This window comes from Schistosoma haematobium, chromosome 1, assembly GCF_000699445.3.
Source record: "Schistosoma haematobium chromosome 1, whole genome shotgun sequence".
Classification (NCBI taxonomy): Eukaryota; Metazoa; Platyhelminthes; class Trematoda; order Strigeidida; family Schistosomatidae; genus Schistosoma; species Schistosoma haematobium.
Window position 1 is genome coordinate 81,849,838 of NC_067196.1, and position 24,153 is coordinate 81,873,990.

General features: G+C 32.8%; 1 protein-coding gene across 2 annotated transcripts; it reads left to right on the top strand.

The window, feature by feature from the left end:
• The first annotated feature begins 371 nt into the window (after positions 1 to 371).
• Positions 372 to 23,784, top strand: AVL9_1 (late secretory pathway protein avl9). Of its 2 annotated transcripts, none has more exons than XM_051209834.1 (16): positions 372 to 467; positions 507 to 624; positions 659 to 744; positions 1,273 to 1,344; positions 4,040 to 4,190; positions 6,860 to 7,024; positions 7,761 to 7,951; positions 8,953 to 8,998; positions 9,847 to 10,058; positions 11,371 to 11,808; positions 12,351 to 12,663; positions 15,351 to 15,431; positions 17,071 to 17,279; positions 19,453 to 19,577; positions 21,024 to 21,097; positions 22,805 to 23,784. In XM_051209834.1, exons 1-16 carry the CDS (start codon positions 402 to 404, stop codon positions 22,828 to 22,830), a joined length of 2,373 nt encoding a protein of 790 aa, XP_051075298.1. In that variant the 5' UTR covers positions 372 to 401; the 3' UTR covers positions 22,831 to 23,784. The 2 variants fall into 2 exon arrangements, with proteins under 2 accessions (XP_051075298.1, XP_051075297.1); XM_051209833.1 differs by having other exon boundaries at positions 22,827 to 23,784.
• Positions 23,785 to 24,153: the final 369 nt, after the last annotated feature.

The following is a 24,153-nucleotide window of genomic DNA, read 5'->3' on the forward strand; positions in this document are numbered from 1 at the left end:
GATTTTATGGATATCCTGGCACGCGTTCCTTTTGTAGTGGTGTTCATAGTCAACCGCGACTCGACACCACACTATAGGCTCATACACATGTTCATTAATAGTGTCAGATATGTGCATAAATTGTCAATGAACTGCTTTTCCGTCAAAAATCGTTACACAGCGAAATATTGTTGTCTCCACAGTCAAAAATGCTTATTGGTCACTAATACATTTCCAAGTATTCGGCTACAAACTCATGAACATAAACAAACCAAATGAACATATTCAATAGAGATAATTTCAGAAGAATAAAATACTGGTAAGTTCACTCAATAATGTTTTTAGTTCAAACGTTGGAAATTTAAGTGAACGTTTGGTTATTTTCAGTTGGTAGCGCTCTTTTTGAGATGTGACCTTGAGAGATGCAGAATTCTAACAGTATTCTTAACTTAGTTCTGATTGGCTTTCATCACAGGAAGGGGTCTGTTGTAAGTAGTTTGCTTCATAAACAAGTTTGATTTCACAAGGTTGAGCTAGTCTATCCCTCACTGTCATGTGATGGTTCTGATCCTACACATCTCCCTCATCCTTGGCGTCATTTGCCTGCTTTAGCAATAGCCGATGGAGCCCATAACTACACAAAAGGTTGGTCACAAAAATAATTAGTTAATTTATTCAGATTGCACATATTTCAGCTTACCTTCAATAGAGAAGAAGGATGTTGCTGTCTTTGGAATTGCTTGTTACCGCCAGGCAGACTCGGCTGTAAGTTTTCATGTTTTTTAATGACTGATTGTATTATCTGGCAATAATTCGTTAAAGAATACATTCCACCGTGCGGTTACAACTGATGTCACTGCCCCGCTGCAGATATTTTAGTCTATTCAAATGAATTATTTTTATAGAATCCTCATGAAACTGCTGTATTGCTAACAGAAATATATTTTGTCAAGGTGTCATCCTACCGTGACGTTATTCACATCGTCTGGTAAGCTACAAATTCCTATAGAGCTCCCAGTATTATCGTCTGAAGCTTCCTGTCCTGGCGTCCAAACTGATAATTACTCTATTAATATTTGGATATCTGATGTAGTGGCTCATACTGGCCCACAATTTTTAGACAAAGATGCTCTGAACTAAACTGCTGTGTCTGGACCAGTTTTTCTTGTCTGATTTTTCCTTTTTTTCCGGTCATCGATGATCAGGGAATATAACTCTCCATTAATTACTTATTTCTTATTATCATCAAAAAGCGAAAAGTTGACAAATTTTGATTGCACTTTCCATTTTTAGTCGTATGTTCAACCGAATCCTGAGATCACTCGAAACACTGTACAAAAAAGCTTGGTTGTACTATCGAGATTTGTAAGTAGTATACAATAATCCCTATTGTGTGTTTTCATTTGTAATCGTTTTAGGCAAATATAGTTACCACTTAAATCCATTTTTTAAGTTTTCAGCTATACACAATCTTGACAACCAAACTAAAGTATATTTTTATCATTCGGATACTCATACTCTTTGTTTTCTGTGTCCTAATTCTTACTATTACTGTGGCACGTGTAAGTATTTAATTATAGCGAACGACAGTAGTACATAGTTATGATTGGATTGACCCCGGTCGTTACCACTACAATTGTTGTTTCAATACGCATAAGTTTAAAATCTGTTTATAATTATTTTCAAAGTATATACTATGAAAAACAATTCACTTCAGGGTATCGCAAAATATACTTCGATGTCTTTGTTGTTGGCTTAGGATGCCGAACTGGGCAATGTAGTCACTTACTACGTTGACTTCATTTGAACGTGCGGGCTAGGAAGTTTACAGTGAGGCTCTACTTTTATATTTTTCAAAGTAGAAACTACTAATAGGTAGTGTATATCCTTATCATTACCAGTTTTTACCCAAATATTTAAAAAATCATTTTTTATTCATAGTTAATTTTATAGATACATGAAAATTAGCTGTCGAGTCTCGAAATACCTAATTGATCTATCCTATGGATTCCATATTCTGTTAAGGTGAATCTAAATGGATTTAGAAGGTAGTGTAAATCTATGTCACTGCATCACAGAGTTTTGATTATTAGGTCTTGATTTCTGACTTCACACAGATTTCAGATATCGATAGCCTCAACATGTGTTTTGGAGCGTGGTTTTACAAGGCCATAAACATTATTTCATAAGCTCCAATTATTTGTGTTAGTTGCATTTGATGTAAATCAAGCTATCGAGGAAACATTGATAAGGGAAGTGAGTGTGAGACGCTCTCGGAAAAAGCTGATACTTATCTGCTATCAGCCCAGACGTTTAAAACGATGGACGGGACACTTTAAGGAGTTCAGCTGGCCCTCAGCTATTCTATAGCTGCCCACCATTCCCAAATAGTCTGAATGAAACATTGATGTAGCCCCCCCGACTCTAATTGAAGTTCAAAAAGCTATAGCTAATCTGAAACGAGGAAGGGCAACTGGTCCAGATAAATTGCCTTCAGATGTCTTTAATTATAGTGGTCCAGTTTTAGAGATTAGGTTGACTAATATTTTAGCTAAAATCTAGGAGTTGGACATAATCCCATCTGACTGGTCTCAATCACTTGTCCCAATATATACAGGAATCGGTCAAAATCATCCTGTGATAGCCATGTACTGATTAGTTTGAGTAATATGGCATCTAAAATACTAGCTTCAATAATAATCCTGTTTGGTGAAGACGCTGATAAAATGCATAGTGTTTTGTTAGCACTGAGAAACAATGCCAGGATGTTTGGAATGCGTTTCTCACTTTCTAAATGCAAATTGTTGCTTCAGAACTGATCTGCGTCAACATGTGAACCGAAAAGTAGAGTGAAGTAGTCGAACGCGTCGACAACTTCACTTATCTTGGAAGTCTGGTCAGCCCCAATGGGTTGGTATCTGACGAAATCTCTGCACGGATTGAGAAAGCTCATTTGGCTTTTGCCAACTTATGTCACCACCTATGGCGAAGGCAAGATATCCGTCTGTCGATTAGAGGACGGGTGTACTGTGCGGCAGTTCGTTCTGTTTTACTTTACGACTGCGAAACGTGGCCATTAAGAGTAGAAGATATCACTAATAATTCTTAGAGTACAGTGAAAATCAATTTACTCCAAGATTATAAAAAGATCAAGTAATCAAAAAGACTAAATTATTAATTCGTTATGGTGAAGTTCTCAATTAAAATTTGTCGACTTTGCTCATTCCAACCTTCGTCCAACCCTGTAATTAAAACCCATAAAAATACAAAAAATAGCTTTTATGTGTATCGTTTTAAAGCTCTACTGGAATTTAAAAAGTGCGAAGATAACCGCATTTTAAGTGGTCTTATTATCCTTGATACTGTTCATAGTTTATGTTATGTAATACATTTTTTTACTTCACACATTTCAGTGCAGATAGTACTACCTGTTCTTCAGAATGACAGGTGGTTGTGATGAAAATGTCCCACTTGATCTTGGTTAATCGTACAATCACACTTTCTTTAATATTTATCACCAGTCTTAATTTAGAGGGACTTAAAAGTAGATAACCTATTCAGTACAGGAACACGTTATAAACAACGTAATTCTTAAAGTGAATAATTTCATTTTTAGCCCTTTTAGTAATCTTATTTTCTAACGTGTAATTTCTCCCATCAATTGGGTTTTTTCCAATTCTCCTTGCTAATCGACCTCTATTCATTCCAATCCCAAGTAAACAACATTTCCAATGGATGGTAATATGTTCGACGTTTCACACTTATGTACATGTATCACGAAAACGTGTGCTGAATCTTGACATTTCTCAGATATCAATAATGGTACTTGGTGTTATATAAAAGACTTCATGATCTAAATATTCCACTGCAAGTTGTATGTTCATTATATAATACCTCATGTCACAACTGTAAATACAAGTAATTTACAGTAATAAAACCTTTCGATTGGTGTCGGTTCCATTCAACCGTCAATATCACCCAGTAGCATATTTAATTACAATATATTACTGTTTGCAATTTTTTAATTTGTAATATTTTCTCTTTTACTTTTTTTCTCTAGCCACTTTTTAGTTTCATCGCCCATCATCTTACGACAATAATTGATAATCTGTTTAAAAGCAAAGGTTTTACTCCAGAAAGTCTCCAGAACTCATATGAACAATTAAGTCATTTTGTAGACACTGTCTTAGGTGATCCAGTTTCTTACCAAGGTATGGTTATATGGTGTGCTTAATTTTCAACTAATTAGCTTTTTGTCCTAGTAACCGACTTTTGAAGCGCTGTTATGATTGGTTCACAAAATAGTTTTTTGACACAGAACATACCGATCCACAATAAAAGCATTACTTTAGAAAAATCAACACGTTAACAAATTATTTGACTTAGTAACCACTTATCTGAAGTGTTTAGCAAAGTATATAATTGAACGTAAATGATTTTTGTTAATCATAGGGTCATTGTAGGACATTAAGCAGACGATAAATTCGGTCCCATGATTCGTAGTCTAGTTTCTGATGTGCACATCAAGGTTATGTATTGGAATTACACTTGGTTGAATAGTACGGGATAAAAGTTTTGTACTGATGAAAACTCCAAAACCTTTGGTGAAATGTCCGTGTACAAATTTCTTAAAGCAATAAACAGTTGTTACCCTCACCACAAAATGCATACTATCACACTTTTATCAAAAACATACCCTACCGAATTGTTACTTTGATCACAATGAGTCTTTCGCTAAGTGTTCATCTTCAGTAAAATTGGTTTCACTTTATTTCATATATTTGAAAGAAAATGAATAAAAAAATCAGCTCATTCACCAGGTACTTGAATATCAGTCACACTCTAAATGTGAGAGCTAACGCCACTACTCGACTGCTGAAACTGCTATAGGTGGAGCGGGATTGACATAAATAGAACTTAGGTATTTCTTTAACTAAAAATAGATTACTAATTATTTTCGTATCGTTAAAAACAATTACATTCATTAAAAGGTTTTAAACATATGACTGTTTTATAAATGTCTAGTGAAAAAAGAGCTTTATTACACTCATTATTTACGAATTCATTGTATATGTGTGTGATGTCGACAATTGATTCGTAACTAGCAGATGTCAGGTCCCGATTCAGTCAACTGGATAACATTACCATCAGAGCACATAATAGTCACTTAAACTGTAAAATTGTATTTATAAGTGATTTTTTTACATGGAGTATTATATTCTTAAGTAGGGTGTGCTGCGAAATTATCAAACTAATCCAAGTATTGACTGCAAAAGTCTGTAAACATTAAGTGGCATTCTTCATTTAATAAACTTACTTAAGATTTCAAGTATAGAATGTAATAACCTATAAATAAAATGGTGTTATTTCGAAATAATTGATGTTGTCGAAAGTTTCCAGGTATTAAATAAAATGGATATTGTATCATTTAGCAAAGTAATCAAAAGTTATTAAAATGTTAAGCTGTGCAAGTTTCAGACTTATTAGGAACTAATAATTTGCACAATAATCATCTCATATATGAGAGAAAAAAAGTGAAGAATAAGATAAAACTTGGCACTTTCTATTAGTAAAATTAAAAGGGGTGATAAGTTCATGGAAGAAAAATGAGTTGAAGGTGACTTTTTTGTACAGAGTTTGGGTTTGAAATGATGAAATCCTATCCACAAATCTTCGAACCAGTTTTTTTAACTTCTTAGATGATTTTAAACGACACTTCTTGTGATGGCGTGTAATTAGAGGTGGTCATGTTCACTGATTGAACGTTATTCAATTTTCATTGACCTTTAGATTTCTTTACAGATTAGTGCAAGAATATTTGTTTACCAAGTCCATACTTTATGTAACTAACATAACCTCTTCCATGAAAGTAAGTAATAAATCCACAGTGAAACGGCACAAGGTGACCGTTTGTCCTCGAAACTTCCCCGAATGTGGTTTTCAGTAGAAAAAACAATTCGAATAAAACATCTTTCTGAAAGATCTATATAGTCTTTTTTTAAAATATCTTTTCAACTTTATCTTCCCTGAATTCACTGTTCATGAATAAAACTTCGGAATTTCGTGAGTACTTTGAACTTGACATTTTGGTTTCAGATTGCTATCAATAGACTTGGTCGGGGAACTGTGGTGTTTGCTACCGATATTGGTGTGGAGACGAAGGGACAATAAAGTCTGAGACAATTGATTGACATTTTGCAAATGAAGTATTTACTGTATGGTTCTCCAATATTGCTAAAAGATTATGTAATTTTGTGTTTAAATACGTTCGGTTGTCCTCACTGGTGTTTTCGTTCACTACAAAACCACCCTCCAAAAATATTCGGCAGACTTTACTCATTTCGTCATCAATTATCTCTTCTGTACATGTTTGTCTAGTTATTTAGGGTATAGAGGGGATTAAATATCTCTTCCTACTTACCAGCATTCAACTCTGGAAGTTCGTATGACTACCCGTCCCAGGTTAGCCTTTTGTATATCTATAGTTGTAAAGATCAAACTTGTCTTCGTTGCTCTGATAAATTTAATAGCTACCATTCTAGTCCAAATTAACTTTTTTCCTAATAACTGATTTTAACTTGAAGCTGGAGCATTTCTCTATAAATGACTATTTCCGAGTATGCTGACTAATCTGAGTTGGTAGTTCAGCAAATATTTGCATAATTCACAACAAAAGTTCTATAGAACACTTATTATTATAAACAAAAGTTTCGTTACATTTTCAAAAATTATTTTATTTATTAATTATTCGCCTATCGTAACTACCTTTTTTTCAAAATTGTCGTACATTAGTGAAAACTTTAATGAATTTCTGTTCTATTGTTGTTTTATAATCTTATTAACTTTTCTTTTTTTTTTTTCTATTTCAACATCTTCATAGATGCACTATTTTATAATCTAAGTGCGTCCAATTTTGTTCGCGTTTACAAACGTGACGCATTATGTCTATTCAAATTACTTTTATTGGAAAGACGTATTTTATTTACGGGAGATTCTGGCGGAACTCTATCAAATTGGATGTTAACTTTACTCAGTTTGTATCCAGGTAATCAAATTTATGTTATTTATTTCTTGTAATAATTTTTGTCTTCCATACAATTTATAATCACAATTTATTTGAAAGTGTAAACATTCATTAAGATATGTAATTTCACAATACAATTTTAATTATAGTTTATGTAATCAAATTCACCGCTAAGTTTTTTGATGATCTGATAGTATTATAAATTATCTTGACATATATATTGACAGGCCATGAACTCACGAAAATCAAGGTTTTTAAATGATTGGGCTAATTTAACTTAAGGAATATAGCCCTAGAAAAATGAAAAGGTGTTTTTGACAGCAAACTCAGGTCCATATCCAGAAAGACGGTTTGATCTATGCAATGAATTCAAAACATAGTGCTATAAATGCACTAACCTCCTTCCCCCAACTTTCATATGATTGTAAGCCCCTGCATTATTTTCCTCGCGAGGAGAAACCAGAAAGAACTATAAATCAAACTCTAATACATATGTAACTGAACTATTTTAGATCAGAGGAAATTATGTTAAACAAGGATAGGGCGTTTTGCTGTTATATATATATATATATATATATATATATACTAGTAATTTTGTCTAACCTATTATTACGGTGCTTGCCAGTCAATTCTTCATCCAAGAGAACAGATGAGGTTGATATATTTTACATTTTACTCTCTACTGCTGATTTTATCATGAATTCATTGGTTGTTATATCTCTTTAATTAATATTTCTGTTATCGTACGTTTCAACAGATATGTTACGTAGTGGTTTGTCACAATGTTCCATTATTGATCCCTCATGGATTTCAGAAACAAGTTATTGGTCTAATATGAATGATTCCAGTTCAAATAGCTTTAATTCTTATCAGTATTCATTAGAAGGATCATTAACTAAGATTAGTGGACAAGTGTCAGAACAGAATACAGATTCAACGCTAAATAAAGTAAGCTTTCTTGTATGTGTCCAGGAACATCTTCATTTGTTATGGTTCTCAATGAAAAATTGTGATGTTAAATATTGCCGTTGATATATAACCTTTCTCACTAATCATTTACAATTACGTTTTAGTGTTGGTTATTTATTATCGCACTGGAGAGACCAGGTTTTGTATATTTTCTGCGCTTTCTAGATGTCTTCATTTTCAGTATACCATAAGTATAGGTTTAACAACTGTTTCACAAACTCAGTCAAGAGAAACTATTCATTCTACAATTGGTTGTTGGAAGTCTTGTACACGAATAACTATTTGTTAAACAGTGTATTGAGTAGTCAATTGTTGTTAAGTTATAAGATATTTTCAAATGTATCTATAAATACTACTAATGTTTCGTTATATGAATTCTTAAATCTACATTGTTAAAGCTTACTGGACAAGGAATAATAGACGACATTTCACTGGCTGCTTTAATCACGTTTCTTGTTCCCTGATCATTGCGTCAGTGCTCAGTAGTCATATTTCTTACAAAATTCGATTCATATATGTAGGTTGCTCAGTGGAGTCGCTTGAAGCTCTATATATACTACCAAAAAAGACCATGGTTTAGTGTAACTTGTTTGTTACTTGGAATCAAGTATTTACTTCTATGAATTCGGTGTTCATCTTGTTTTGCTAATGAGGTATGGCAACTCGGACCGATGCACTTATGTTCCTGATCCTACGTTGTAGCTGACTGACTGACTTGGAATCAAGCATTATTAATACGGAATTACTGTTTATTTTATAGCCTTGGATAATGTACTCCTAGTTTCAATGAATAATATTGAATTGTAATGAAAGCATCATCGGATTCTCCTTAAATATCTATTCCATCCGTTTGTATTGGTTACTTTCATTCAAACAGAAAATAAACTTCCAATTAGTCATCTCCACTTTTTTCATTCTTTCATGTCCTTAACTTTTTCGCAACAATAATAACTCATTTCAAATCCATTTCAATCTTCTAGGAAGAAGACGTTCAGCTTACTTCAAATGTTGATTCCAAGAACTCAGGTTTGTTTATTGGCCTATTATATAAAGATATTGTACGTGCTTTTTTTCACAAGTTCTCATTTTTATAATATGGGCGAATGTTTAATGGTGTCATCAAGACCCTAATGATATGTAATGGTTATTCGAAACGATACTTTCACCAACTATACTGCAATTATGACACTATGGCACATATACAGGGTTATTAATATCGCCTATCTATCAGTACCAGCCTTAGTGAATTGTTTACAGAACCCATTTTATAGCTTTTGTTAAAAATGACATCAGATGTGTGTTATTTTCATATGTAAACAACCGAATACTCATCTATATCGTATAAGCCATTTTACTTCGTATTTTCTATGGTATCTACTTATAGCCGTTTCAGTAGGTGCAGAATTTGAGGTCGATGTCTACGTGATTGTTCTAATCAATGATTGGAGACGTGATATATTTGAGAATCAGTCGTAGTGAAACAGATACGTTCACTCATCGTCTTTTATAAGCTCTCAAGTATTAAATTATCTTACATTTTTATTCTTGAATCATATTGTTTATGTTTAATGTTCACTACTACCATTAATAATGCTACTATATCTACTACTATGACGTTCATCTTGAGAATTTTGGCTCTACGTACTCAGATGGTGATGATACACATATGTGAAAGGTTCAACATTGCTTATGACTGACTTCTAATTTCTCTTCATTGTATCACCTGATGGTTTATATGAGTATATAAGTTATTTATAAAGATTTACTAAGGTGAAAACCGTTTTTAAGAAATTCTATACCCAATTCATGGTCGGATTGACAATTTAATCTGCCAATCAGCATTTTGTAAATACTCATTCTATTTTTGGTTTCAGCCAATAATATTGATCCACAAAGAACTCATATAATAACTGTATCTGACACATTACATACGGAATCAAAACAATCTGTAATAAATGAGTCATATAAAAAATATCAAACCAACAATTTTCTGGAGAAAATAACTGACGATTCAATGTTCAAATTTTCGTTAAATTCACCATTTCCTACTGATGATTGGGGATTTCCTTTATCTGTATTTACGAAAGTGAGTTTTTTGTTATTCAGTTCTATGACTTGAATAATTTTCTCTAATTTACTATACCGTTAGACATAGATTATGCTTGAATAATTTTTCAATCATACTTGCTACAGTTAAATAACAATTATTTTTTGCACAAAGTAGCATAAAACCTGTTTCCGTAGTGTATTTTTTGATTTTTCAGTTTTGAACCAACATCAAATGTAATACCAGGGACATAATCTAATGAAAGAAAACCTTTATCGGTATCATTTGTGGAAACAAATATGTCTGTTGGCATTTATTAGGAAACATTTTCAATTCTTAGATCTCAGCTATATCAAGTAATCTGGCAAAACTGAGCTATCAGATCGCGAAGCACCATGTTCAACTGGAGCTTCTCATAATTTTGGCAAACATTTTATAAATTCAATGACATCCAACACATGAAATATATGCATTTATTTAACTGTCCAAGTATAAAAAAAGAACACCTCTCGTCCACTAAATTAGATTTTAAGTTAAATCATGTAGGAATTTTAGTTATAACTAGTTCCTCCTTGTTGGTTTAATTGATATTTATCTAGTAGTGACATTTTAAATTTTCAGATTATTGTATGTTTGTTTTCTACTTGAATAAGTCAGTAGTTAAACATGCTCAAAGAGGAAATTCCAAACTGAATGCATTTTATGTAGTCATCAACATTCATCTAAAAGTGAAGTTCTCTGTTTTTCAGCAACAGAAACTGGCGTACTTTTCACATATTAGTTATACGTTTTGTACAATTTGTGAAGTATGGCAGGAGTCAGCATTCAAATCACGTCTAATTAACATGACATCATTCTCATAGGTTCTTTCACTATCTTCTCGCATATACTGTCACTCATTTATCCTACACAGTTTCGCATACCCATCTTTAAACATACTGTTTTTGTGTGATGATTGATAAGGTTGAACTAGAAACCAAACCAGGTTAGTGGGATGGTGTTTGAACCTTTGACTACAGTAGTTGAAAGTCGAACGCCTTAGTAAGTGAACTACCGGTCCATATCGACGACTTCAACCGTCTCACTACTGTTGTCTCAATTTATTTGTAGCAATTTCTGTCAGTTACCAGATATAAATAACGCTTCCAACTGGGCAATAAACTCTGACATTCAGGCTTTATGGTCCTTACCTAAACTTTGTAAAAAATTTTCCGTATAAAATTTAAAAACAATCATCGGTGGTTAGTTTTGTCAACATATTTAATGTGTCCAAAATGCCGTCTGCAACGCATAAAATTTATAACATATCATACAGAATGTTCGTCGAATTTTACCTATTGTTTTTCTACAGTCTTATTTAGCGCCTATGTATATTCCCCTTGGTTTAATGGATAAACTACTAGAACATTCTAGTCTTCCTATGTCATTCAGATCAAGTATTAATTCACCATCATCTGGAAATCAGATTCTGACTTTAACCGATCGATCAGTACGTGGTTTTGTAGCTGGTGCAACCAATCCCTTATTGCAATCAAACAAACAACTAACTGAGGTTTTCGTGTCATCCTTATCGCCTGTTAAGGATATTTGTGAAAACTACTTCCCGCATTTGTCTGAACTAACCGGTGCATTTGGAAAATCGACCTTTGGAATAGAAACAGATTCTATGTCGAGTCTTTCACTGTCTGAAAATTCAACGAAAACTTCTTATTCCATTAATGTCGATAGTGAAAAGAATACACAAAACACGGGATCCAAAGTTTCAAATTTTTCACGACCATTTTCTTTGGTAAGTAATCAGGTGTCGATAGATTTGTCTTGGTTTGTATTTAATTGAAATAAAATGTTCTTTTTTAATGCTTAGTTAGAGATTTACACACTTTCATCCACAAGAATAGTTGTCCCATGACTTACTACTGAAGTAATAGTTATACATTCCCAGTAGTATTTTACTGACATAAAAATATCGTTTGTTTTACTTTGTCTTGTCTGCAACACAATAAGTTTTCCGATCTTGACAGTAATCTATCATTATGAGAAGGATGTTCTTACCAGTATTAGTTTCAGTTATTTAGTTGATAAAAGTCAGCATTTATCCGATAGGCACTACCATATTCCACAATTAACAAGAAATTCACTTTGATGTATCATCTTTTAATTCGACTCAGGATCCCTCAGACTTCAAAGTGAACTTAATAACATCCTGAGCTCTTTGTTCAACAACTTTTACTCACATTTGTGGTCAAGCTTATTTTTACTTATCGTTAATATTTTATTATTATGTATTGTTCTTACATACAATTGTGGTATTCGCTTTTATTTTCATTTCAGCCCAAAAGATCACAACCAATCATTCAAATAAATTCAGAAAACATTACTGATAAGTATCCTGTCAACTCACGCTCTATGCCTGTTCCACTGAACCGTGCATTGCAACTAAGTCGTACTGATAGATTGTTTATTGATAATTTGGTAATGACTGTCAATACATGGTACAGTGCACAAATAGACTATTGTCAACAATTGTCTTCCAAAAAAGGTGAATTGGTAACATCCCATAGCTTTCATAGATTAGATCAATTGGATACAGAAACTTTGGAACAGCTCACATTAATCCAAAAAACAGCCTTATTAAGATTTCCATGTGAGTATTTATTGTTATCAGCCGAGATTTTCCGTCTTATAATTTTGTTATATGATAATTGTGTCTGCTAATCCAAACTATCCCATTTCAATTGAGACACTTATTCACTTCTGTTCTGCACCTTATGAAGTAATATAATATGACAGAAATCAAAATATTCTAGGTTCAAAATCAGTATACACCGGTGACTGTTGAGTGGCCTTGAATCGGACTCCGATTTGATCATGTTTTTTTTGCTATCGAAGTATACATGTCGCCAATCCTCGCATATAATCATCGACTTAAATCGCGTTGGTGAATAATGAAAGTAAGTCAAATACGAGAATGGATTTTTGAATACGTATATTTCGTACAATCGTTGATCGGAAAGCGAAGCAAAACGAAATAATGTGCAATGTAGAAGGCGAATGAACCAAATCGATTTAACCAAGCGTGAATCAATATTTACAGTCAGATAAAGATAAGTTACAGACATGTGATGAGTAAGATAAGAAATGCGCGAATAATTAACAAGGTCAAAATGTCACTCAAGAAGAATGAATAAATTGGCCTGTCCGCAAGGTAGAATAGGCTATGTGAGTTTAACATAGTAACCGATACTACAACTGTACTACCTTTTCACTTGCAAAATTATAAGTTATAAACAGACATTTCTGTAAATAATACATCCCACAAATTTTTAGTGTTGGACTTAAGATTGAAGAGAATATGAAAGACATTCATCTGTATAAAGATTGCATATGAATGCTCTCAACTATTTGTTTTTTAATATGTCAGTCAGTCAGCTACAACGAAGGACCAGACACATATACGCATCGGTTGAAGCTGCCACATCTCATCAACACAACAAAACGAACACCAAGTTCATAGACGTAGTCACTTCAATGGTGATAATACATAAAAGAAAGAATTAGTTGGTAGAAATAAATATATAAAGCAATTTTAATCCGACGGTTTAAGGGAAGACAAGGAGTATATACATCGACGCCGTTGTGATCGATTTTGGACCGTGTCACCCAGAGTCACGCGGATCCCAACCAAGTAACCTGCATCTGCCAACCTGGCTAAGATCAGAAGTTAGTGACTTTGTGGATTGATGCCACGTTTTGGTTTGGCCGACCCTAACTTTTTTCCAACCATTTACAACACCAATCAGCATTGCGTGTCGTGAAAGTCGGTAGGTGGGAATACGTAATATATGACTCAACCATCTCAGTTGGTGTAGATTGACGACCTCATCAACTGATTCACCATCATTCCCTAATACTGTACGTCTAACCTCACTATTACTTACCCAGTAATCCCAGCAGATGCGAGCAATTTGAATTCAATTAAACCTTTCATTTATCAAAGAGTAATCATTAAATTGTTATTATATACTTAATCTCTCATTTTGTCATCAACTTGATCATGTTTCCTTAATGAATTAATCAAACATTTCATTTAGCTAAATATCAGAGGTTCATGTCTTCATTACTTCTAATGAAACTAATAAAATAGAAGTTTTGTTAGTTAAGCTAAAATTGTTCATTTAAATTTTTGTGTGATTTTCTCGTTTAAAAATTTGCCAAACTAAGTTTTTAAAAAAACTACTATCCACGTGAAAATTACTACTTATTTGTTGGCACTCATCAACAATGACTTTTTATCTTTATATATTTTAGTAATATTGACAAATCTTTTTTGTCAATTTGTAGGTATAGTCAGTTTAATACAATAAGGTAGACAGATATATTTATCGTATAATGATGATTTACAGGCTATCACATGATAGCAATTTTGTAGAACAATATGTATCTTAATGTATTCACAGTTGTGTATAAAACTATATGTTCTAATCAACATATAGGACTTTAGAAAAATATCCATGGACTCGATTTGTCTCACCATATCAGCACAGTAAGATCAAATTAACAAAATGAGTCGAAGTAATTTTAGGGTTCCTGATAAGGTTTAAAATAAAAGAATGTATTCTTAGAGTGAAAAGTTTCAAAACATATTGCAACACCATCCATTTTGATTCATGTTACTGAGTATCTCCAACCAAATAAGTAAAACATTGTCACTGAAATAAGTTAGTGCATATTCAATTATAGAGTTATTTTAAGAACTGTAGTCTGTTTAAAATTCACTTTAATTACGTAATTGAACTTGACTCTTTTGTACACAGAAATCAGGTTTACAATATTAAATTTTTGCCACTTCAGGTGAGTACAAATCCCTGATCCAAATCTCCTTTAAACCAATAATAAATATATTTTTTGTTATATCCTAATGAGTAGAAAAACTGTATTCATGACGTTTCGTGACTTAATTTGGGCCACTTCTTCAGAGTAAATAAGTGACCGAAATAAATTAACACAATTCTAAATAGTACAATGATTTTAAACAACGACTGACGTGGTAACATGTGACCATGTGCGAAGGATTGAGTGGTTTATCGATTTCTGTTCTCTTATTAGATATAGCCATACAAAGTAGTTTTGGAATATTTGTTTACCAACTACACACTTTTTACGACCAATGTAAACTGCTCCACAATATCAAGTAAACTGGTAAATGCATTTAATTTATGGAAGTTTCTAAGATAAACTTCCGCTTTGGGCATACGTTGTCAGGTATTAATACTTTTACTGTTATGTAACTTTCTGTATATATATTGTCTTTTTTTCGTTTTATTTATTTAGCTCAAACTATTTTAGATGCTTGGATACGACAACAGTTTTTAATTTATTTAAGAGCATTATTATTATCTGCTCAAGGTTACAGTAAGTTGTTTCTTTGCAGTTTCTTTTCACTGCTGTATGTTTACATCCTATGGATATAAGTTGTCAGATAAATTCTTTCTTTTTTATCGTGAACTAATTGCATAAGTAATCAAGTGGTATGTTCGTGACTTAATTATCATTTCAATCTGTAAGTTCATGAGGTAATATTAACCTTTAAATAAGTGTTTTTCGCGAAACTTATGCAATCTTAGTGTTAAACTCAACATGAATATTTTCAGATCGGATATAATCAAGAATGTTTCCAATATTCTTATACAATTGTATCGGTTTTCGCTAATTTTGTATCTTAGTAATGGCGTGCAGTTGTCTAGTTTTTTTTGTCATAAAGTTAGTAAGCACAGGGTGATATGATCAGTGTTAATAAGATTAGGTGTCACTGTCACTTATTTACTACCAACAGCTGTGATAATTATGTTCCATCGAATAGCAAAGTGTATTATATTTCTCCAGTTTTCATACTATTTACAAATATAACTGTATATAACCCACGACATTCGCAACTTGCTAATAAATGTACATCGAATATAATAACCACAGCATAACTTTCGTTCCTTATTACTCCAGCTATCTTCAATGATAATTACTACCATAGTATACTAGTAATTTCCTTAATTTTCAAGTCTTGGGATACTTCACGATAAGTTGGTCACCTTAGACCACTGATCCGGCATCCACCGTTGTCATCAGTGATCATGATCTCAGCTTCTTAAATTACTACAATCTCCAGAAAACCCCTGATACTAATCAACTTATGCTCACTAGTGACTGGCTTCAAGAAGTATATCTTTTTTTTTAATGGCTTTATTCAATATTATATTTTGGTACAATATAGAATTCTCAACACAGGGTATTTCAACAAGTTACTTACTGAAACAACGAACAAAAAGGCAGTAGCAAATACAAAAAGAAATAAAAAAAGGTTTTAAAAAATATATAAATATATATATATAAATTTAAAAAAAGAACCAAAAAAATTAAATACATGTTAAGAATGTAAGTTATTGACTAGGTAAATTCTAACAACCTGTTCGTCACAGAGTATATTTGCTAGGTAAGGTATTATAGAACTTTTATACTTTTCCTTGCGTGCATGGATTTTAATGTAATTACGTCTCGTTCTACCAGAAGATATACAAGGAGAAAGATAAGAGTGAAGGGGATGGCTAGTATCTGATAAAATAACACCTGCCAGGCGTTTGCATGATTTTAAATGTGTAGTGAGAAGTAGTGACCAGTAGAGTTCAACCGAGTCAGTTGTGAGATAATAACTCACTGATGACAATGGTGGATTTGTCGCTCAATTTCGTGTATTGTTTGAAGTTAGACATTAACACTGTTGGATGCTAGCTGGTTCAGTTGTCTAGTGGTTAAGTGATCGCGCGCGTCACTGATAGGTCGTGGATGCTCACTTCTGAGGAGTCCAATAATAGGACGAAACGGCCGTCCAGTGCTTTCAGATTTTCCATGGTGGTCTAGCTTCAATTGACTCATGATCTCAAACATTATATTTTCAAAAAAACTCATTTTTTAATCAAAAGTCTATTTGTTTGAAGTTATTTGTTATAGATAACTTAAATCTAATCTACTTATAATTTTGCATAATAATAATTCTTTATAGATTCCAATGCATCAGACTTTCAGTCAGCCTATTTAACTTGTTTTCGTTTAACAAGAAATTTTTTAATTTGGCGTTATCAATTTATTCCAAGTCAATTGTTTACTGTTTCTAAACCAGAACAAATTCATCATAATACTTCTGACACCCAATTAATCAACAAACCAATAGATGATAATGTGGAAATTTTAAAAACAACTAGAGATTCATATGTAGGTTTCTGTTTGTTTTAATTTCTTCCTATTTTTTTCTTTATTGTTGACTGAAATGTTTTCAAGTTTAATATTACCTTCTTCGTCTTCTGATAGAATATATACTGCAAACTTTATTATCATTTCAGTCAGTCGGTAACAACATCTTATCTTATTAACCTGATCCAATCAAAGTATTGATTACGTCATTTCAGTTATTTCTTGTGTAGATTTGCTTACTTTTAATAATCTATATGATTGTATTAATTTTCATTAGCTGGTCAAATTTCAAAATTATTTTAAGGATTGTTGAACGTATTTTCTTTTACTTTTGTGTTGCTTGGTATGTACGTAACATCATTTTATGTAAAGAAAATATTTGAACTTGGAAATAATGACTAATCCTTGTGTGTGTGTGTGTGTAAGATCATTAAGTATTTCGTATGAAAGCATATTGTTAATGAAATCCAACTTTATCTTTAAGGATTTTATATGTTATTAATGCTTTTGGGCTGCTGCAAGTTTTCGTAAATTGAATGAAGGTAATAATAATAAATATTGTATTCAATGCTCATTAGGTTGAGATTACATGGTGGTTGGAGGTAGTCGACAGGAAACCCTGGACCCGGGTTTCGTGCTACTTGGTACTCGTCAGTAAGGTGTACCTGTAATCTTGAGGGAACTGATGCTCCCTGGCTGACTCGATCTCGTGTCACCCAGCTTCACAATCAGAGACGTTACCACTGAGCTATCCGACCCGCGACCAACCTCCTGTAGGACTGGGATGTAATCACAATTGATTGATCGCCACCCAGTGATCAATCAATTGTGCTCATTAGGTTCGAACCAGATATTCTCCAGTTTCTCAACCGATAGTAAATCATTTTTACTCAACGAATGATTTTATGTCATCCTCATTAAAATAAACAAATTAGCTTTACGTGGATTATACATTTACGAATATACCGAATAGGTAGTTTTTTTCAAATTCAGCTTAGATTTCCTAGTCGTTATCAATATTTCTATTCGAATTATGAATTATAGATGACAAACTATTTGTTAAATGATTTAGTCTTATCTATAAATCATTGTAATAGATCTGTCTTCTTCCTTCCTTATATTTTAAATGATACGTAATGTTACTGAATAATCATTTATTAGACTATTGATAATGCACCTGTGTCAGATGAATCTTTCTAGATTCATCATCTAGTTTTTAGCAACATATTAATATTAATGGGTTTTCATTACTGTTTTCACTACCGAACTCCATATTTCAATAGGTTATGATGAAGTATTCATAACTTAGTCTAGTTGGTTCCTTCTCTGAGTGACACTTGATACTTCTACCTCTCTCATGTAACTAGCTATTAGCCTTGTGATTTTGTAGTCATGGGAATAAATACATTCTATGAAATCCGATAAGGTGCACAATAAAACATTTCTGCAAATGTATAATAACATTCTGCTTTTGATTTGTAAATTGTAAGTAGGCTACGAGTTTGTCAGCACTAATACTATTTCAGAAAACATTAACTAAGCTTAAGCTACGTTCATTTTTTTACAAACGAATTCAGTTACTTTTTCAAACATCGACACCTCCCAGCGATTGGAGACTACCATATCAAATGATGTTAATTTTATGTATTATTACTAATATCATGTACCTACAATAGTTTGATAAAAAATTTTCCCAACATGAACGCTACATTGGAATCGCAATGCTGTGATACCACTGTATTCTGACCCAACTTAAGCAAAGTGACATAACTGTACACAATTTATAGTTGGAAAATATGAACAAAACTTCTTTTTAAACGTCATTAATTGTAGTACGCAGATTTGATTAGAATTGAGACCCAAACACTAAACTCATTGATTTTCCACTATACCGACATCATATTCGATAAAGAAAGTTAAATCCTTCATATGGAAGAATTTCTATAGTTTATAACGATTTAAAACGGACACGAATATTTGGTATTTCAGTTATTGTTCTGTTGTAAATCCGAGCATGTAACCAAATAAACAAGTTTCATTTGAAAATTATGTGTAATAAGACTCACAGATTCACTAAAATCTAGAAAGTTATAATATAGTTAACATAAATACATCATTATATATGGGCACTGTAATAATAAAGTCACCCAACATTTCAATAAATTTCTATTTTGGTTTTTTTGTTTTGTTCCAGAATTCACAGTTGCAGGACTCATGTACAACTTCACCAGACTCTGTTGCTGCTGTAGTCTCGCAACATCCTGGACGTAAACTTGCAGAACCTGATGATTGGAATCAAATTGCTGGTAGTTTTAAAAAGTTTGTCTGCCCTCTATCTATCATTTAAACATTTTATCAAATGAAATTTTAATGTTGATATGCATTTTAGAGGTCATTCAGCAATATTTTCGAATAGTGTGCATATATTAAACACTATTATGAAAATCTGATTATAGTTAGAATTAACTCAAATTTAATTTTGATCAATTCGAATCCATAACTTTAGTTCTTGATAGTATTCTTTGATACAACACTTCCATATGAATTATAAACGATAGTGAAAAAAGGACTAACAAAACAAGTAATGTCACATTCTGTGGTTGTACATTCAGATAAAAAGATACGCGCTTTCTATACTTCAGTTCAATCTTTTATGGGAGTGAGTAGAATAGAAATCGGCGAATGAACAAAAATGCATGCAGGTCATTAATACGCGGATATATATATATATATATATATATATATATATATATATATATATATATATATATATAATAGACTTCTTCCAAGTTTGTATTGTCTTTGCTATCTCTTATCAGGCGCTTGGCCTTGAGATGGCATATGAACACAAGCGCATGGTATGTTTAATCTTGCTCAGCCTATTACCTCTCCCTCCTGGAAAGTAGACCTTCCCCCCTGCGGTTCAGCTGCTTGAGTTAAGGTGAGGATACTTCAATTAGGCAAGTTGTCATTTTTTTCAGACTTATATTACAAAGAGAAATTTATGAACATAAAGGGGCCACTTAGTGTACAGAACATGTCTTTGCGACTCATTTTAAAATAACTTGGATTATCCCGTTGTTAATATTTTGACTGAAATTTGATCAACTTTGGTTCGCATTTGAGGATCCTGTGCGGATTACCTCAATTTAGTCATTATGACCCAAGTTAATATAGAATAGTTGCAATGTGGGTTCCATCCCTAGCCACATACCATTTATTGTATATTAACGTGTGTTTTTGCATTTTAACCCTTTATTACCTCAATTCGTGAAATAGGTTGGTATATATGAAATACATCGAATGGTTTTATTTCACTATTATCTTCACATTTGATTGCCTTGGATTTGTAGATAACTTCATTGGTCGTAAGTAGTTATATTACTTATATTTAGTTAATGAACTTTGGAAATTTCACATCAATCAGCTTACTGAAACTGCAGACAGAAGTAAACCGCTGTTTATTTCTCTCTATTTTCTAATGTTTCTCCAATTAGTGTGTCAGTACATAATGGATACCGTCTTTCGAACGAACTAATCTCCATAATATTCCTGTTCAAATTGATAGTAACTAACTAACTACCTGATACACAAGCATTGAAACTCTTCAGTTAAACGAAACAATTTGCCTACCATTCGGTATTATCTTTTCGAGAATCCGAAATGGGTTTTAAAGTTTTTTTTATCACTTTCTTAGTTGAAACTTCACATAACTTCAAATTATAAAATATATTTGTAAATTCATTTCAATTTCTCATTACATAGGTTGAGCAACATGGCTGCTGATCAAGGTCGGAGACTTGTCAGTCAAAGTGTTGCTGGTCTTGTGAAATTCGGCAGTAAGTATTTAATGTTTTCGGTTGCAATCAAAGTTAAATTATAAATAAGTACAATCAGTCATTGCCAACGTATATCATGACGAAGATATAATTTATCCTAAGTTTCCATAATGCATTAGCTCGACAAGACGATAATAGCACAATACATAACAAAAGCAATTTAAATAATGTAGTGGCAGTGATGATAAGAAAGACTTAATATTGGTAATGTTTTTCAAAAAGACAGAGTGGAAAGTATGAATGAAAAATTCTTGAATTCGCAGTCTTAATTAAGATAAATAGTGAGTAACTTCATCTAGAAAGAACTGTTGTAAAGACCACTCAGTGAAAAAACTGAGAAAACATGAAAATGCGAAATAGCCCGTAATATATAGATCTCAGTGAACATGTAGAATTATTAAACCCTTTGTCCCCATAATGTGACTTTAAAAAGGATGCACCCCGCTATCCTACCGAACAATTGCCCAGTCCCATCTTTAATAATTCTATACTACCATACTGTTGAATTTCACATAGGACTAATTCAGTTATCATCTAGTATGAGAACTAAATACTGGGTTTGCAAAAGGCGGTCAATGGTAAGAAAGGCGGTTATCAAGTTTATTGAATGTAGAAGAAATACCTGCGTGTAGCAGTCGAGAATGTCAGCTATCGTGAGCTGGAATTCAGTGAAGTATAAATACCCATTCAGGCATGTTCGAATAGACTCATTTGGTCTGTTTATCGCTAAAAGAGGAGGGAGCTCTCGTAAAAAAATTATGGTTGTCTGTTTACTTGTTCTTAAGTATACTATAAACATCCATTCATATTTGTGCTCTCGATTTTCAGACTTACGATTAACAAAAAAATTTAGCCTAGAAATCTTATTTCCTCTAGGGTGTAAAATCTTGGAACCGTATGTTACATAACTTATTCTTGCTATGTCTTTAGGTCCTGCACCTGATTTTTACGGATTTTGCCATCGTAATGCACCTAGAAATTTCAGCAGTACTAAAACGTCGAATAAAGACGGCCCACAATTCGATATATACCAATTTCATTCAAACTGGTTTTGAAATTATACACATTAATGACTGATTTAAAGATGAATGTTTAAATTTGTAGAAGTCTTAAGTACAAATGAAAATCCGGACAACTTGTTCGTTTTCGCTGATTGACATAGCTCTCACAGTTTTCATCAGAGCGTAAGTGAATAAAGTGGATAATGCTTCCTTTGTGCACCGATATCCTAGGAAAATCAGACAAGTATTATGACGTCTCAGAGTTATATGATAAGCCAGATCCAAAAGTCGTGGATACATAGATCATTCGCCTGTCGAATTCGTTCCGTCTGTCTTTGAGTATACAGGTACTGTATGTTCGTTTGATGTTTGATTTCTCCTATGTAGCTGTGCTGTTCAAACGTTAACCATTGTGTCATGACAATGACCTTTAAAAGTTGATATAAGGCTTTAAAAGTAGTTTTCAAGACTATCGAAGTTGGACGGCTCCTCTACTTTACAATTATCATAAACCAAAATGAAGTTAGAAAATACACGTTTCGTTATTTTCGGGGAAAGCATTCTTAAGTGAATGGTGCACACTGTCTTCAAACACCTATTTTTATGTTTACCTGTTCACTTATTGCACTAATTTCCTATACACGTGATTAGAATGTCCTTATCACACACTTTCATTATGATATTGATTCCTTACACAATCAACTAGGTTTATTTCCTCCAATTACTAGGTGATTTCAACTCGACATTTCGTTCATCTTCACCATCAAGTTTTGTTTGGAAATTCTCAGATGCTCTTAAATCAGTTGTTTCAAATCCCATATCAATTAGTTCTCCAATTCTACCACTTGAAACCACAGGTACCAAAGACGAATCAATTTCTCCACAAATCAATGTTCTGAAAACTCAGATACCAGATAATAAAAATTACTTTTAATACTCAGTGTTGTTCATTGTTGTAGCTGTGATATTTATTGTGATATATTTTACTTCACAATGAAGTCCTTCTTTTAATCATATTTTATATCCAGCTTTATCAATCTCATGTTTTATTATTCCCCATTTTTATGCATCGTTTTATTCTTGTGGTCGTAAATGCATTTGTATGGACGCAATCTTGTTGTCTGATTCTTTTACGTCCAGAGTTTTGTTGTACTAATGTTATATTTTGCAATAAACATTTGTGTAATATAATAATAACTTATCAATAACCGTAAATTACTTGAAACACGGGAATTTACAGACAAGATCAAATTGTTACAAATGTTGCGTTATTTATTACGTTAAACTTGTTTGTCTATCTATGGTGGGTTATAGCTTGAATGCAGAAGCAGGATAACAAAATGTTTATGCATAAACAGATGATTGCTGAATTAAAACTGGGTTATACACTGTGGAAGATAGCGTGTCATATGGATGCTGCTCTACACCAACTCAAGGTTGCAGCGTAGAGTGATTGACTATTTTGAACATGTCTTTGCCAGTTAAAGGCGGTCTCTCATCGTTGTATTTGTATATTTGGTCCCGTTTTGTTAGGAATACTCGTAATGCATATTTATCATTCGTCTTCGTGTCTGGTAGACTGTTTTTTGCTAAAGAAACCTTTGATTGTTTAGGAGAAGCTGTTATTTTTGAGGTATTTCGTAATTCTCATCTAATTTAGCTTTGCCAAGTTGGAACCAACCAAATGAAATACAAAGTTAGTGTCTTATTGAATGCATTTTGGCTCGTTAGTCCTTTTTGTTCAAAGCCAATAATAGGATTTCGGCCGTTACGAGTGATCTTTTAAAGGCAATTAATAGCGTATTTCAATATGCTCTGAATCTTTACTCCATTTTTCCCTCGAAATCTAATTTTAACAAGTAAGTATAGTGTATAGCGTTTTTCCAACATATTCATTTCACAAAAGTGGAAGCACAGACCATCTCTAACAAAATAGACGTCTGTTTGCCAAGGTTTATTTCTAACATATTATTGGTGACCTCAGACGTTTCGTTATATTCAAAATATCTTGTTTAACAGTAATTAGTTGTTCTTGAATAATCCAGTCCTTTGTCG

Coding starts and splice junctions, on each gene's coding strand:
- AVL9_1 (XM_051209833.1), top strand. CDS start 402: ATGCAGAATTCTAACAGTATTCTTAACTTAGTTCTGATTGGCTTTCAT. Junction 4,191..6,859: donor TGATCCAGTTTCTTACCAAG/GTATGGTTATAT, acceptor ACATCTTCATAG/ATGCACTATTTTATAATCTA. Junction 10,059..11,370: donor CTTTATCTGTATTTACGAAA/GTGAGTTTTTTG, acceptor GTTTTTCTACAG/TCTTATTTAGCGCCTATGTA.